A 15350-nucleotide genomic window follows, 5' to 3' on the forward strand; every position below is an offset into this window, starting at 1 on the left:
TCTTCTGGAATCAGAAACTTCTCTTTCTTGACAGGAGACTATTTGCATGTTTGGGTTTTTTTTTTTCAAGTGCCGTTAGGTAGGTTAAGGGTACAAGCTAACTGAAGCCCTCCTTAGCATGGGCTTCCCATGAGATGCAGCGTCATCTTTACTTACATCTGTTGTGGTGCAAATAAGCAGCAGCCCCTCAATTCCAGCAGTGCCCTGTGAGAAAATCAGAAATTGTTGTGTTGAAGCCCATATGGTGACCACAGCTGGAAAAGCCAGTTGTGTTTAAACCATGCTCAAACAAGGTGTCCCTGTCCATGGTAGGGAGGTTGGAATTAGATGATCTTTCAGGTTCCTGTCCTGGTTCCAGCTGGGATAGAGTTAATTTTCTTCCTAGTAGCTACTGCAGTGCTGTGTTTCGGCTTCAGTCTGAGAACAATGCTGATAACACATCAATGTTTTGGTTATTGCTCAGTAGCACTTACCCTGATCAAGGTCTTTCAGTCTCTCATGCTCTACCATGAGGTGAGGCACAAGAAGCCAGAAGGGAGCAAAGACAGGACCCCTGACCCAAACTAGCCAAAGGGGTGTTCCATACCACAGCACATCATGCCCAGTATATAAACTAGGGGGAGTCACCCAGAAAGGACCAATCGCTGCTTAGGTCGGGCTGGGTATAGGCCAGCAGGTGATGAGCAATTTTATTGTGCATCACTTGTGTTTATTGAGGTTTGGGTTTTTCCTTTTCCCTTTTTAGTTTTATATTATCTCCACTTGTTATTTTCCTTGTCATTATTATTAGTAGTAGTATATTGTACTTCAGTTATTAAATTGTTTTAATCTCAATCTGTGGGTTTTACCTTCTTTTGATTCTCCTCCCCAGCCCGTCTGTGGAAGGGGTAAAGGGGTGAGTGAGAGACTGCATGGTACTTAGTTACCAGTTGAGCTTAAACCATGACAGTCCCTTCCAATCCAAACAGTTCTATGATTCTACGATTACATGATCAAACCATGAAGAGCCTTGCTGTAGTTTCCTTCTTGGAAACTTCTTTTCTTCCTCTCTTCTCCTTCTGGGGAGTTGATCTGTGTAATACTGTGGAGCTGGAAGGGACTGGAGTAACATCATACTAACAGCCAGGGACAACCTTTTCTTCTGCTTTCTTAACTGCAGATGAAGTCGGGGGAGATGGCTGCCAACATTGCCCGGGAGCTTGCAGAACACACAAAAAATCACTTGTATGCTGGTGACATCGCATACTCTGTGTCTGCCATGGTCCAGCTGGTGAACTTGCTTGACGTGCAGCTCCGAAACCTGACTCCGGGTGGGAAGGACAGTGCTGCACGCAGCTTAAATAAGGTAAAGACAAATGGTCTTGGGAAGGGACAGGAGGCTGAAGAAGGGTTTGGCTATCCCTGGAGAGCTATTATAAATGTCTTGCTGAATGACTGCCATTTTAGGGCAGTGATTCTTTCTTAGTAGACAAGAGTACCTGGCAGATTTTTGTTTACAGTGTTTTTTATTTTGCTGAGAAACAAAAAGGTTGTAAATGCCAAGTGTACTACTGGTCCTGGGAAATATATACCCTTAAATGTGTACATATATGAACTCCAGGTACTTCATTGTGGTCTCAGCTTTCATAGCTCAGTATGAGAATGACTCAGGTGATGCCGCAGCAGTTATTTTGGACATGTGCCAGTGTGAACAAGATCAGAATTTTGCCCAGTGTTTCCAGTACTAAAGCTGTCTGTGAAATTCGATATAATATGATCCACAAAACCTGAATATTTAAATCCCCAAGCGACAGAGTCTAAATTTTTATTTTTTCATCCCATAACATTATAAGATGCTGATGTGAAGGTCAAATGAACACTTTTATGCATTAATATAAAGAAATAAAAGCAGAAGGAAGCATTATTTACACTGGAGAACCATTTACCAAAGGCACATAAGATACCATCATGTTTACACCTAAGGTCTTCTGGATGGTTTAATATTAGAGGGCCTTTTAGTGATGACCCGTGACTTAACCCAGAAGCACCTTACTGCATGACGATGGTGTGGTTTCTGTGCCCTGTTTGAGAAGAATTATTAGTCCTTTTGGCATTTCCAGAGTTAAGTGGAATGGTTCCACACTAAAGGTATTAGAAGTCTCCCATAGTGGGAGGAAATATGGGCTGTGGAGTCTGTAAGAATGCATTTAAAGTTGAGGGTTTCCTTGGTTCAAGGCCCTCTTCATCACAGAATCTCATGTAAATGCATGGGATAGGACTTACGTATGATTGAGATGGTGAATGGTACAGGCCTAGTCATCAGAACAAAGAGCAGCTGAACCCTGTGGCTATGAGCACATGGTTGTATTGGCCACCCAGTTAAAATAAGACACAAAATACTGTTTTCAGCTGCATAGTTGGCTCCGACAGCCCTGGCATTCATGTAACACCAGAACTTGCTCCCAAGGTTATACAGTAAATAAATTATCCCAGCTAAGCCTGAAATTTCTTGTGTATCTTCTGAAGAAAAATACTTTTTAGAGTCATAACGTGGGTTTTTTTCTTGTAAGTTGTTATTGTAGACCTATGCTGTTTTAAATACAAAGGGCTTCTGGATTGTTTAAGATAACAGCCGCTTGGGAACTGAAGTCCTGCATCTCATGTGCTTTGCATGTGCTGTGAACTGGGTTATCCTGATGCTTTTAATTAGTGCTGCTTCCAGCTATTTTATAACAATGTAGGTAATAATTGTATTAACTGTTACATCAGCATAACATTATTTGTTATAATCATACCATGGTTCTTTGTTTGAAATGATGGTGATGTCTGACAATATCAGGTAAAACCAGCAATTAATGTCACCTACTAATGGGTTTCACTTTCTAGTCTGCTTGCTCTTCTGAATATGCCTCAGCCACACCCAACATTTTGTCACTTCAGCTTTGCAAGCACATATTTTTCATCTTTTTATATCCCACCTCCCGATATTTGTTTTGATTACATGAAATGGGGTTGTATCACAGGGGCAGGTATAAGTTACTGAGGGGAGGGGAAGTCTGGACAAAGGAGAGCACTCCTCAGCTCAGCTGTCACTCCTGGAATCTCCCTTGCAGGTTCCCCCCACCCCCACCATCAGCTTTGCACAAGCAGCTCATACAAATCAATTGCACTCCGCATTAAAATTCTGGACCGTGTGGAGTCCTGCAAAACAGCGATGCGAGTCAGTGATCCAAATGACAGGCTCAGTAATTTACTTGCTCTCATTCCCCACTTAATTCTTTAGAAGAGCAACTGCGCTGTGTTCATTTAAGAATGCATGAATTCAACTTGGAAGTGGTATTGGGCAAACAAAAGGCAGCAGAGTTACTCCTCCATTTTCCTCTTCACTGATCAAGAGTATTTTCAAAATAAAAGCGAAAAAGTCATTTGCAAAGAGTGTTGTTTAGTCAGAAAGAAGAAATAAAGTAAGCACTAACCATTAAATATTCTTTTAATCATTAAAGGAAATGTGCTGGGAATCTGAAAGTAATCACCTGTGCTGGTTTGTACTGCCTTTTTTTTTTTTTTTTGCCTTTTTTTTTTTAAGCTGATGTACAATGAATTGAAATAAACTGGCATAATCAGAATTTTTAAAAGCCATCATCTTGCAGGAGCCACTTTTCTGTCACTAAAAGCTTTATGCTTTCCACTGGATCAGGTTTAATTAAGGTAATAATTGTTCTATTGCAGACTGGCAAGACCCCCAAGTGGATAGCTCTGTAATTTTCAGCAAGGTTTTCTTTGATCTCCATTTGTTTCTGTAAAGTCTTGGTACTGGCCAGGTTTACACAAAGGAAGGTTTCTACTGTTACATATTGATGAATTAGAAACTTAAATTAGGCATTGTGTGATACCTGGGTGTGTTTTGTTTATTTCAGAGTCTCAAAACTCTTAGGGACAAATTTGACTCTCAGCTGTACTAAAGAGATTGCACTGCTGTGAGTTGAGAACAGAAGTTACCCTGAATCTCTGTTGATGTGCAATTTCCAACCCAGCCACATCAGCAGAAACAAACATAGCCAGGCCAGTGGCTCTGAGCAGCCTGATTCTGCAAGGTTTAGTTGTACCAATGCAGAGTTCACCAATTCTAGCTCATTGCTGCAGACTGCCTGCAAAGTCCTGGAGAGATAAATAAATGATTGTTGGAATTCCGTGACACACTGAAGTGCAGTTGCCAGGCAGGATGCTTGCAAGTGAACATCAAAGTACAGTCCTAAACGTGCTCCTGTGAAAAAGGTGGGATTCTTTGTGGAAAAGCTGTTCAGCATATAAGCCATTTAGGCCCAGGAATTACAAAAGAAAGCACAACTGGCATGAGAGGATTGGAAAATGCATTCCTGGGGAAGCAGTTTAATCCAAAGGGGAGAGAATGTCCTCAATAAGAAATACTAGATCAGATTCCCATTTCATTGTTACATCCTCTTCAGTGACCTTTTATGCTATCAGGAGCCCTGGGCAATGCTCTGTCCTCTGGTGCAATGTGTTACCACACTTGATATTTGCCTGAGCTGGCTTTAAGCAGCTCACAGCAGTGAAGCTGGAGTGCTATAGGTTTTGCCTTAAGCCACAGACCTGAGAAGGTGCATCGGGATGGGTCCATAGAAGTCCACCCTGTGTCAGGATGCAGTCCTGCATACATCTTACTCACTGGAGTTGATTCTGCTCATCCAAAGCTCGGTTATACCTCACTGTGCTATCAGCGCCTGTCTGACTGCAGAGCCCACACTCCTTATGTAAATAACCATCAGCCCCATCCTTTCCAGCCTTTTTTGACATGGAAATATCATGTGTGATCTCCAAGCTGTTAAGGAAAACATCATCTCTTGAACATCGCTACTTGACTTCAGTGTCTCCTACCATCTAACAGCTGCTCTTGAAAAGTTGCCAGTTTGTGCTTTACTTCACTGAAAAAGGACTAACACATATTTCTGGAGCCAGTCCTTCCAGCCTTGCACTGCTGTCTAATTTGCATGCTTCCTTTGGTATAGTTGGTTTTCAGGACCTGTTTAAGAGACAAATGCGGTTTTTTTTCATAGGCGTTTTCTTCAATTTTTTTTCCCTTGTTCTGTCACTAACTTGTTTTTTCTATTCCGTCTTTAATCTGCTGTCTTTATGGACTCAGCTTCAGAAAAGGGAGCGCTCTTGCAGGGCCTATGTCCAGGTATTTCTTGTGGTTTTAATACATGTGTCCAGTTGTTTGAATGACTGTGAAATGGGTCTTGTCTCTGTGAATAATCTGTCTATTACCATCTTTGTGGCAGCAAGTTCTAAGGTTAAGGTTGCAGGATAGTAATTTCATTCTTCATATCCTCCCACCTGCCCATTTTCTCTCAGACTTGATGAAATTTTGGGCAAAACCTTTGAACAAGAGAGTGGAAAAAAACACAGGAAAGATCTGACAAGACTCATCCAGCCATAGGAATATGCAGAACAGTATGGAAGTAAAGAATGCAAAACTCCAGCTGAAAGAGGTGTCTCCATACCAGCTGGGTTTCGCTTATGGAATGTCACTCATACCATTGCCACCTGCATTTCCTTAGTTTTCTTTCTTCCCCTCTTACACTTGCAAATTTAGAAACAATTTGAAATGGTAACACTCAGCATGAGGGAGGAGGTAGGATCGTAATGAAATGCAGGGTGTCCTCAAAGAGGGATGTGGGAAGGAAGAGAGTGCTGCAAACTAAATATAGGATTAGGAACATAGTGTCCCATAATGTTCACCCAGCTGTGGCCCAACTTTTGTAGGCTTACATTGTGACTTTGTGAAAACATGAGCAAAGTCAAGCTTCAGCACTCTGGAAAGACCTGATTGTAGTCTTTTCAGAAGTGGGGCCTTGGATTATGTTATCTATCCTGTCACCTTGCCTTAGAGCGTTTGCTCCAGACTTTTATATAAGCCTGTTTGTATACTATCGGTAAGTTAATGCTGCTTAAGAAATGTGAACGTTTTACTTTCTAATTTCTGTCTTGTGCTTATGAACACTGATGTTTTACTTATGGGTGGTTGATTGTTATTTATATGTGTACGTATAACATGCAGAGGTGTAAAAATGAACCACACGTTTCTGGAGGGAGCTGTCTAGACCTGTATTTTCCTGAAAAAATCAACTTCCTACAGTTGGTATTGACTTTATTTTTTTCAGTCAATATTTCATTTAGTGTGTGTGTGGGGGGTAGATGTTTTTAGTTTCTAGGACATTAAAAAACAGTAACCCTCTGTGCTAGCAGGCTGTCTGTCATCCCTTTTATTATGGTCATGAAAGAAGGTCACTTTTTCCTTCCATATACATTAATGGATAAAGATAAGGAATTACACATCCCTTGTCTGGAGTGACTTCTCTTAAGATCCCAAAGGAAGTAACTAGCAGCAATGTAGGAAATTTTACAGTGCAACACTCACTCCCAAGCTAGCTATCTTGGCTACTGGTAGTACTGGAAATATGAGGCTGGTTGGACCTTGAACCATACAGTGCTGTTGGGGACCTTGGGTGCTACCTGACCCATAGGTGTAGCTGCATGGACATACTTTAAAGAGTCAACACATGCTCCTGGTCTTTTTGTCTTCTTTCAAGCAATAGTGAATGGTGAATTTCATATACTCTACAAAAGGCTTGGCATTGGTAGAATAAGTCCTGCATATTCTGCACAAACTTCAGCCTACCCTTAATTTCAAGGACTTCTTGTTTTTCCCTCAGAAAGGCTACTTGTGTGTTTGAACATTAATCATGCACCTACCTCTTTAGTAGACAAAAACTGATGAAAGCTCATTGCCTGAGCTGTTTAGTATAAATATGGACAAAGCTAGTAAATATATTGAAGAGGACAGCCCTGTAATAGAGGGTTTGAAGAATGATTTAGATGACCTAATTAAATCTTTCCAGCTTTGCTTTGTATTATATGGAGCTAAAGTTGTATATGCGGACATATTTTCATACAGTATATTTCCTTTTGGATACTCATCTAGCTAAAGTCATCTAAAAATCTTGTAAGGGAGACTTCGTCTGTAATAGCAATTAAATGTAACTGCGAATATTCTTGTTACAGGCCACTTGTCCTTTACCAGGCTGTAAAATGTCTGGGCTGGCTAAGGCATGGTGGAGATTTCTCAACAGATTTTAAATAGTGAAATCCTGGACTTCATGTCAATGGGAAATGGGAATTAACAGGGATATATGCCACTGATGGCAGAGAAATAGAGTTTTCAACCTTGCTGACATGATCTGCTTGTGCTGATCCCATTATTGTGACAAGCACCCATGGCTGAATTTTTCTTATGGGGCTGGACACATACTTTCAGTTCTGTGTTCCCTAGACAAAGGATAGTGCAATACAAAATTTATGTGAGAGATGTCCATCAATTGTAAATATCAAAAATGCAATTGAGAAAAAGTGGGGGTTTTGGGAGGAGGGTGATTTGAGAAGATAATAATTGCTAAAAGCAGTCTTACTGTTTTCTGTGGGATGACAAATTTATGTAGTCATGACAGCCCCTGTAGTGATTGGGGTGTAAAGGCCTCTTAAGCATAAAATAAATGAATATAAATAAATATGTAAAATGGATCTGGAAATTTTGTGAATTATTCAAACATGAGGCTGGGAATGCCATATCAGATTACCATCTCATCTCTCTGTGTAAGTTTATAATTAAAACAAATATTGATTTAATTTGTGCAGTGTCACAGTATTGGTTGAGTTAAAAACCCAGGGATTTTATTTATGGGAGATAGAGGTTACAAATGCTGCTCCTTTAGTGTTGCAAGTATGGTAAATGATCTTTTTTTGTCTCAAAAATCCAACACAAATCAACCTGACAGGTGATGTGATAAATAGGTATTAATATAATAACTAAGCAAGTGATGGGAGATTTTTTCAATCACTGTGATATGTAAGAAAAGCTACATGGACTTTAATTCATGATACTAAGAGTCAACCTAGTCTGGGCTGACCAAGGTGGATATCCAAGTTGGACTGAGTGGCCTTAGAAAGGCACTCCGTTGGCTAAGGAGAGCTTGGATCCGATATGTGTGACCTTTTGGACAGCAGTGATATACATCTCTCATGCCTACCTTTCTGCAGTGTACTGTTCTTGCACTCTATTTTGGGAAAGGGATAGAAAAGTCATCGTGTGGGAGAATGAGTCACAATGGGTGACGCATTTGATTAGCATAGCTTCGTTTAGTGACTGGTATGTGGTGAAAGCCGGAATGAATATTCTGTAACGTTTTCAGAATTGATATTTGTTCATTTTCCAAAGGAGTTTCTCTTTAAACTGAAGCACTGAAGGTGTAGGAAACACAAAATGTTTGTCTTTTTGGGGAGCTGTAAAGCTGGGTTCAGTGTCACAAATTTTCTCCATGCCCTTCAGCAAGTGTCATGTACTCACTGTTTCTCAGCTCCCCAGTTTAAAATGCCGTGGGTACAATTCTTCTGCCCTCTGGGAATGGAGGTGGGATAGTAATGAAAAAATGAAAAAGTCTGAGTACTCAGATTTTGTGTACAGTGAGGCCATATTAACACAAAAAACTTAAGCATAGAGAATATTGCTGTAAGATTTAGTAGCTGAAAACACAAGCTTTAATAAAGGCTGATACCACATTCAGCCATGTAGAGACTTTTTTATCACATATGTGCACCTGATTGTGAAATCTGAGCTCACCTCCTTGCTTAGCTTGGATTTGTGGGCTGGAGCTTTGGGGCATCATGAGGCCAATGAATTTCACTGTGGTGCCAGCCTGTGGCCTCTTCCCAAGTGAAATTTCATGCTGCATTTGGGATGCAGATCTCAGAAGACAAAAACTTCTCAGGATTCTCATTTTTTTTTTTTTTTTTTTTTGTTTGCTTGTTGGTTGGTTGTTTTTTGGGGTTTTGGTTTTTTTTTGGGGGGGGGGAAGGGAGGAGTTTGCGATTTTTTTGTGTGTTTTTAATTTTATTTTTTTAACCCAATTTTGGTGACTTCAAAGCTGAAAGCTGGTGGATATGATAGCTTGAGCAGCAGCTCAGCAGCTTTGTGGGAAGGGTGGAAGGAGGCAGCAAAGTGTTGCTTTTGCAATGTTTTCCTGGACTACTGGTGTTTGCTGCTCTCGTTCCTGCCATCCTCCAGGCTGTCCTGTAAATCAGCTTGCCCTGTTTTGTAATTCTGGGCTTGCCTGTACAGCAAATGGCCAAGATATGGATGTGATCACAAGAGCTTCTGGATGTAGGTGTTATCGGAGCCACCAGTGAAGCCAGTGCTGAATTCCTGGCGGGTTCCAGGTAGCAGGCAGTGATGGGTGTCTGCAGTCAGAGTTGTCATTCTGGTTCTCCTGGAAGTTTTCTAATGTTTCACACTTGTAACATGGCCTGTTTGAATTGCTGTACTAAGCAAAAAATAAAAGGCTTTCCTCAGAGGATTCAAGGCATTAAGTTTAGCGCTGAGTAGGAGAGACTTTGTTTTTTCTTTGCTAACCTAGTAGCTCTCAGCAGATAAAAGGTGCATCTGGGACTTAGCCAGTACTGTTTAAAATGGATTAATTCTGTTTGTCCCACTTCTCTCTTGTTTGCTTGGCTGGTCCCAACTTTGTGAAGACTAAATGAAAGAAACTTTTAGCTCTGAGAGGGAGCATAAATTGAATGATGCTGCATTTGCTTGTGTTCTTGTTGTGCCCGTGACAAGAACGACTAACCTCCATTTATATAGAAAGGGCCAAATCAATGAGGAATTTCAAGTTCCTTGTTTGGTCACTTAATTGGCTGTATGACAAAGATCTCTGCAGTGCATGTCAAACAGCTTTCAGGGTCTTCTAATGATTTGCGCATTGCTTGATTCCTGTTGCTATTCTGCACAGCCTGTCAGGCCAGGTATCATTGTTAAAGTGGCTGGAATGAATTGGCTAGCAGTGCACATACAATGTCATATATTAACTATAGCTACTGGGAGTACTTCTAGCAGCTTTTTCAAGAGATTAAGATGTTTGCCCATCATCATCAATGTGCCCAAAACCTTCACTTAATATAATTAAAAGGACATCTGAAAGAAGTGTGACTCACAGGGGGTTCTATGGTTTGGTAGTCCTTTGTTAAAACTCTGTGAACTTAATATACTTCACAGTCTGAGAAACGTGCCCTTGATTTGTGTCAGCAGGAGCAAAACTTGAAATCCCCACTCTGCATGTTTCTACCACAGTGAGCCTGTTGTTAAGGGAGAATAGGATCAAAGCAGCAGCCTTGGGTTTTCACCAGGCTCTGAAATTCTTCACAAAAATACTAAAAATGAAGGTGGCAGCCTGTTCCTCTACCTACAACTGAGCTACAGCTGTGGTTGTGTGTCCACATGTAACATAGCAAAACTTGGGAAAAAAGTCTGGCATTTTCTGTGTTGCTATGTGAGTAAGCTCTCTGCTATAGGCTGAGTCAGTCCTGGAATCTGGTGTCACTGGTATAAAGTCTCAGTATAAATTGCAGTAGAGGTCAGTGCAGATGTTCCCTTTGATTTGGAATTTGGAGGAAAGGTTGGGTCTCATGGACTCCCTAGAAGTTCCTTTAAAGGCTATGGATATTCTGTCAAAGGGGCATTTCTCATTTGCAAGCCATTTTCCTTTCTTACTACAGCTTTGCTCACTTCCCCAGAGTAATTACTCTAGCAGTTGCTTGTATCATCTCAAATCCCAAACAGTAGGACAGCAAATACAGATGATTCATAAATGCAGTTTTCAGCTTATTCTGCGGGGAAGATCTCATTAGATGAAATAGATAATATGTTATTTCCTTCTTCCCAATCAATTCCTTTTATTCCAGTCCTACAGATGCCTTCTGACCTTAAAATATTCTTCCTTTTATACTAAGCAAAGCAAAACCATAACCTGTAATTTGTAACCTTGTTCTCTTTCTCAAACCTCCTATTTTTCTGTGTGCTCCAATTAGGAGATTATTGGTAGTTCGAGGCCAGGATCGCAAATCTTGCATACCTAGTGCAAGACCATTAATCCCATAGTTAAAATTTTTGTAGGTGGCATTATTTTAATAAAGGTCAGTGCCTTTCTTCTCACTGCAGTGATTTCTCAGTGCCACTGAAAATCAGGCCATTTCTGAGTCAGTACAGTCCCTGTAGCTACCGCACAAACATTTGTTGTAGAGTTGAGAAGGTTGCATGCTCTTTCTTGAGAATCTTTGCTTTCAATCTATGGAGCAATTTTAGAAATTCCTCTGCAAGTTTGGGGGAAGTTCCCCTTTTTGTTGCCTTTGCCATCAGTAGTAGGTTTTGGCTCAGTTCACCAAAAGTGATACCAGCAGTTTCCAATAACCACTCTGGTACTAGATATAGGCTAGTGCTTCTGTCTTAGTTTTTAGGTCAGAAGCAGAGATTAGCAGTAGATACCCTAATGATTTATTTTTAAGCGCTCATTGCAGTTCAGATAGTTTCAGTCTGAACATGTGTTTGTCCATTTCATTGAATATTATAATTGTTTTGTGATGACCTTAGTGCTTTGTAAAAAGCCTTAGACAGTGGCCAGGCTTCCCTGTAAAAAATTGTCTCCACTTATGCTTTGAACAGAGACAAATTTTAATCTGGAATTAAAAGAATAAATGGCAAGGTGAAAAGCTATCCGAGGGTAAAGAGCCTTATCATACAGATTTGAAGGCACTTCTCAGCTAAGAAGTAGGATTTAATGGCATCTTTTAGCCAAAATGACATTTTCCCTGTTTAGGAGGCTGAAGAAATGGCATGTGCATCTGGTTTTGACCTGAAGTTTCACAGAGTGCATGACTGTTCCAGTTTGATTGGTGACCCTTATGTAGTGGGATAGGGGTGCTGTTCATTTGTCACTCTAAAAAGACATGTCATTTCCTGAGCTGGTGGGCCATTTCAATGCAATAACTCTGCCAGAAGCAGCAGCTTGCATGCCCAGGTCCATGCTTTCATGCTGGTCCTCTCCTCTAAAGGGCTCATTCTGGGTCCAGCAGGTACATTTGGAGTTAATGGGACTTACTCTTGTACTGGTTCCTTTTCTGGCCAGAGGCAAAAATCGCACAACTTCCAGCAGAACTTGCCAACAATGGTGTTGATTGTGCTTTTAACTCAATTAGTTTGGAATCTTGCAAATATTGATAGCTTAAAAAAAGGTTTTGTTTTAGCAGTGGGTGTTTCATATGAATACAGAACAAAACGAGCTGTTCTTAAGCAAAGAAGCAGGTAAACTTTTTTAAAGTAGTACTTCTTTCCAGTAGGAAAAAGGAAAAAGGAGCATAATGTGATCATTGAACCATATCCACATTTCAGTGCCTCCGTTCTATGGTGAGTTTTTCATTTTCACTGCACTGTGGAACCGAAAGGTTTTTCAAGCTTTTTTTCTCTGCTGATTTTCTGTAACACCTCAAGCTGCTATAAAAAAGTGGGCTACTAGTGTTTTTGCATACTTCTAATAAAGATAATGGTGCACTTTTTTTGAGAAGTAATTGAGACCTCAGGCAGGACCAGAACCTCAGATGGTAATCACAGCCTGAGTCTGTGTCTGTGTGGTTGTGCTCTAAAGTCTTAGCACTGCTGTTCTCAGAAAGGGAGGACAGATCTTTTTTAATAAAGGGTGTGCCAACAAATACCTTTGGTACAGGGGTAGATGTGTGAGCACCAGCCATGATTTTCATCTACTGATGCAAAGCACAGCCTTGTTGCTATACCTCCTTCTATCCTAGTTTTTGAAAGTGCATTGCATGAAATATTCCTGTGAGATCAAGGAAGACAAGAGTTGGCAGCATGAGACAGGGCTTTAAGAATTATAAAATGCAGATTTTTTTAACTAGAGATATATTTGCAAAAGTGATGTTTTAATGCCCTGTGCCACTGTCCTCATTCTCTCAAAGCTCTATAGGGCATAAGACCTTGATGTAGGTTCCATGCAAATAATATACACTGTGTGCTCAATTTCTTCTTAAGGAGATGCTCCTTTGTGAGGAAGGACAAGCTGCATATTTGAAAATTACTCCGCAGAAGGATTCAATCAATATTCCCTGTAGGGCCTGCTGGTATTCACTTGTCATGAAGCAGTATTTTCTCCTCTAATAAGTTTTTGAGGGGTTTTGTTCTTCCATCAGCTGCTTGGTGAGAAGCCAAAATGAACAATAAAGGTTTAGAGAGGTCCTAACTCCAGGAGACCTGCTAGTTTTCTAAGGTTAGGGTTACTGTGCTTAAGCGCTATAGCACAATGCAGTCTGGTCCCAAATTTGGCAGTGAGTACATCTAATATCTCTTAGTGATTTCCAGCATTGATTCCCAGTTAAAAACAGGTCTTACATTACAGGATCTGCTTCTGTCAAAGAGCAGTGCCTTGTATGTTGATACAGTGAAAGAAATAAGTGGATGTGGTGTCACTGGATATATACTTCCCTCCCAGGTTTAAACTGTGTGTCACATAGCTGGATATTCTCACCAAGCATTTCTAGAGGGGGAGAAAATAAAAATAAATGAACAAGCAAAATTCAATTTTATGGAATGAAGCAGCTGTCACAAAGGAAATCTATGGGATATGTACAATTGGCCTTTTAGTAATATATAATTACTTTAAGGCTCCTAATTAGTTGCCTTTTGACAATACATCTTTTAATACAAATTTGCATGTGTCTGTGAAGGAAGGTTTACATTTTGTTTCTGTTTTGTAACCTCAGGACAGAATCAAGAAACTACGAGCATATGCCCTTATTTGGGAAAAAAAGTCTCCCTCTGCAATTTATTAACATTTATTTACATTGAATACACATTCTCTGGTGCTATATAACTGCATAATGAAAGGGATCACCATCATGGGATTTGTCTTCTATGCTTGGCATGTTCTTGCTCTTCTCTCAATGTCCAATTGTAGCTACTGCTAGATATATAAAAGGTCCACTGAGTCTAATATTGTCTGACCCAGGATGATTGCTCTTTACAGTCTTTTATTTAGGGGGCTTGGCTTTGCATGTATAGATACCCTGACATCATACAACTCCATCTACATATCTCAGGATAGAAAGGCAGATGGAAAGTCTTTCTTCTTGGCTCCCTTCTGCCATACCCTTCTTCCCTCATTTGATCTTAGGTTACAAACAAGCAAGCTGTATCTTGTGAAAGCTTTTCCCTGATGTAATTTGAGTCACTGTTGTCCTCCTCTCTGGGTATATGCGTGCTTGTGCTGCCTATCTGTTAAGGCCCAACAAGGAGCTATGGGTACTGCTATGCTGTGAGTGGTGTTAAGGTACGTTTGAGCTCCAAGCCCCACATTTTTGTTTTGCGTGAGGCTCACAAGGGTGCTTTGGAAATTGTTTACCCTGTTGAGCTGCGTTAGGAAAAGGGGAGGAATCAGGCAGAGGAAGAGAAGAAAATTACAGCAGAGGAAGTCCTTTAGTTTGATAAGCAAGGTTGGGGTCTTCATTGACATAGACAAGCAGCACACTTTATTAGGTGTTGGGTTCTTCAGAGGCATGAGTAATCTCATGTGACTTTGGACAGTTAAATGGGGATAATACTGTAGTTCTTTATACTTTCAGTGGGGCAAGGAAACTAGAGGATGTCTGACCTCTCGACTTGGCTGTGTGTTAATTTTTTGAAGTGAGGTGGGATGCAACTAGGTAAGAACTTTCCTAGCTTCCTCTGAAAGTCCCCATCTTTATCAGAATCACCAGGGATCTCAGGAAAAGTCTATCATGCCATTGGCTCGCAAGCACACCTATCTCATGCCTGCTTCATTTCAAAGGGCTTCTGTCAGGCCTAACCCTTCTACCACTGGTCATTGAGAAGGCTTTCCTGGGAGCTTGACACTGTTTCTTCTATTCTAGAGCTTTATCAGACCACAGAGTCCTTGGAGCATGTGCCAAACCCACCTAAACCCCTGTCATTCAGCTTAAATGCAAAGGCACAGGTTGATCCTTGTCCCATGTGCCTGCCTTCTCACAGTTCCCACTTCCCTGCCCAACTTTTCCCAGCTGACATCTCTGTCTCAAGAGACATTTTTGCTTTAACAGCTGTTTTGTTTCATTTAAACACCTACCTCAGCTCCTGTCCAAAATGCAAACATTTCATTAGCACCTCATCTCCTTGGCTTTAGCCGCAGCACTCAGCCATAATGAAGTGTGCAGAACACTTGATTAATGCACTGAGGCAGGTGAGGGAAGTGACCCTCTGGGAAAAGCTATGGACTAAATTCATCTTGAATATAATGGCAATGAAGACATTCTACTAGCTTTGTTCAGATACATGCTAAGGACCTGACCCAAAGTCCTTGGAAATCTTTCTGGAGCTCTTGCATCAGACCCCACATCCAAAGTAATGCAAAGTGGCTGGCTTCAGGTTAGTCACTTCAAGAGGATGAAGGCTTACCAGCACT

General features: G+C 40.8%; 1 protein-coding gene across 9 annotated transcripts in view; it reads left to right on the plus strand.

Moving 5' to 3' along the window:
- The window catches only part of ADGRL3 (adhesion G protein-coupled receptor L3), a 518947-nt gene that overhangs the window by 418513 nt on the left and 85084 nt on the right, over nucleotides 1-15350 (plus strand). For 7 of the 9 annotated variants that reach the window (XM_065689629.1, XM_065689683.1, XM_065689621.1 and 4 more), the window contains 2 exons: nucleotides 1160-1345; nucleotides 5141-5179. The exons of 1 other annotated variant lie outside the window; for it this stretch is intronic. In XM_065689629.1, coding sequence (XP_065545701.1) covers nucleotides 1160-1345; nucleotides 5141-5179 — 225 coding nt within the window. The remainder of the gene's footprint in view (nucleotides 1-1159; nucleotides 1346-5140; nucleotides 5180-15350) is intronic. One more of the 9 variants, XM_065689657.1, reaches the window with a different exon arrangement.

Source organism: Lathamus discolor, chromosome 1 (assembly GCF_037157495.1).
Source record: "Lathamus discolor isolate bLatDis1 chromosome 1, bLatDis1.hap1, whole genome shotgun sequence".
In the NCBI taxonomy this organism is placed as follows: domain Eukaryota; kingdom Metazoa; phylum Chordata; class Aves; order Psittaciformes; family Psittacidae; genus Lathamus; species Lathamus discolor.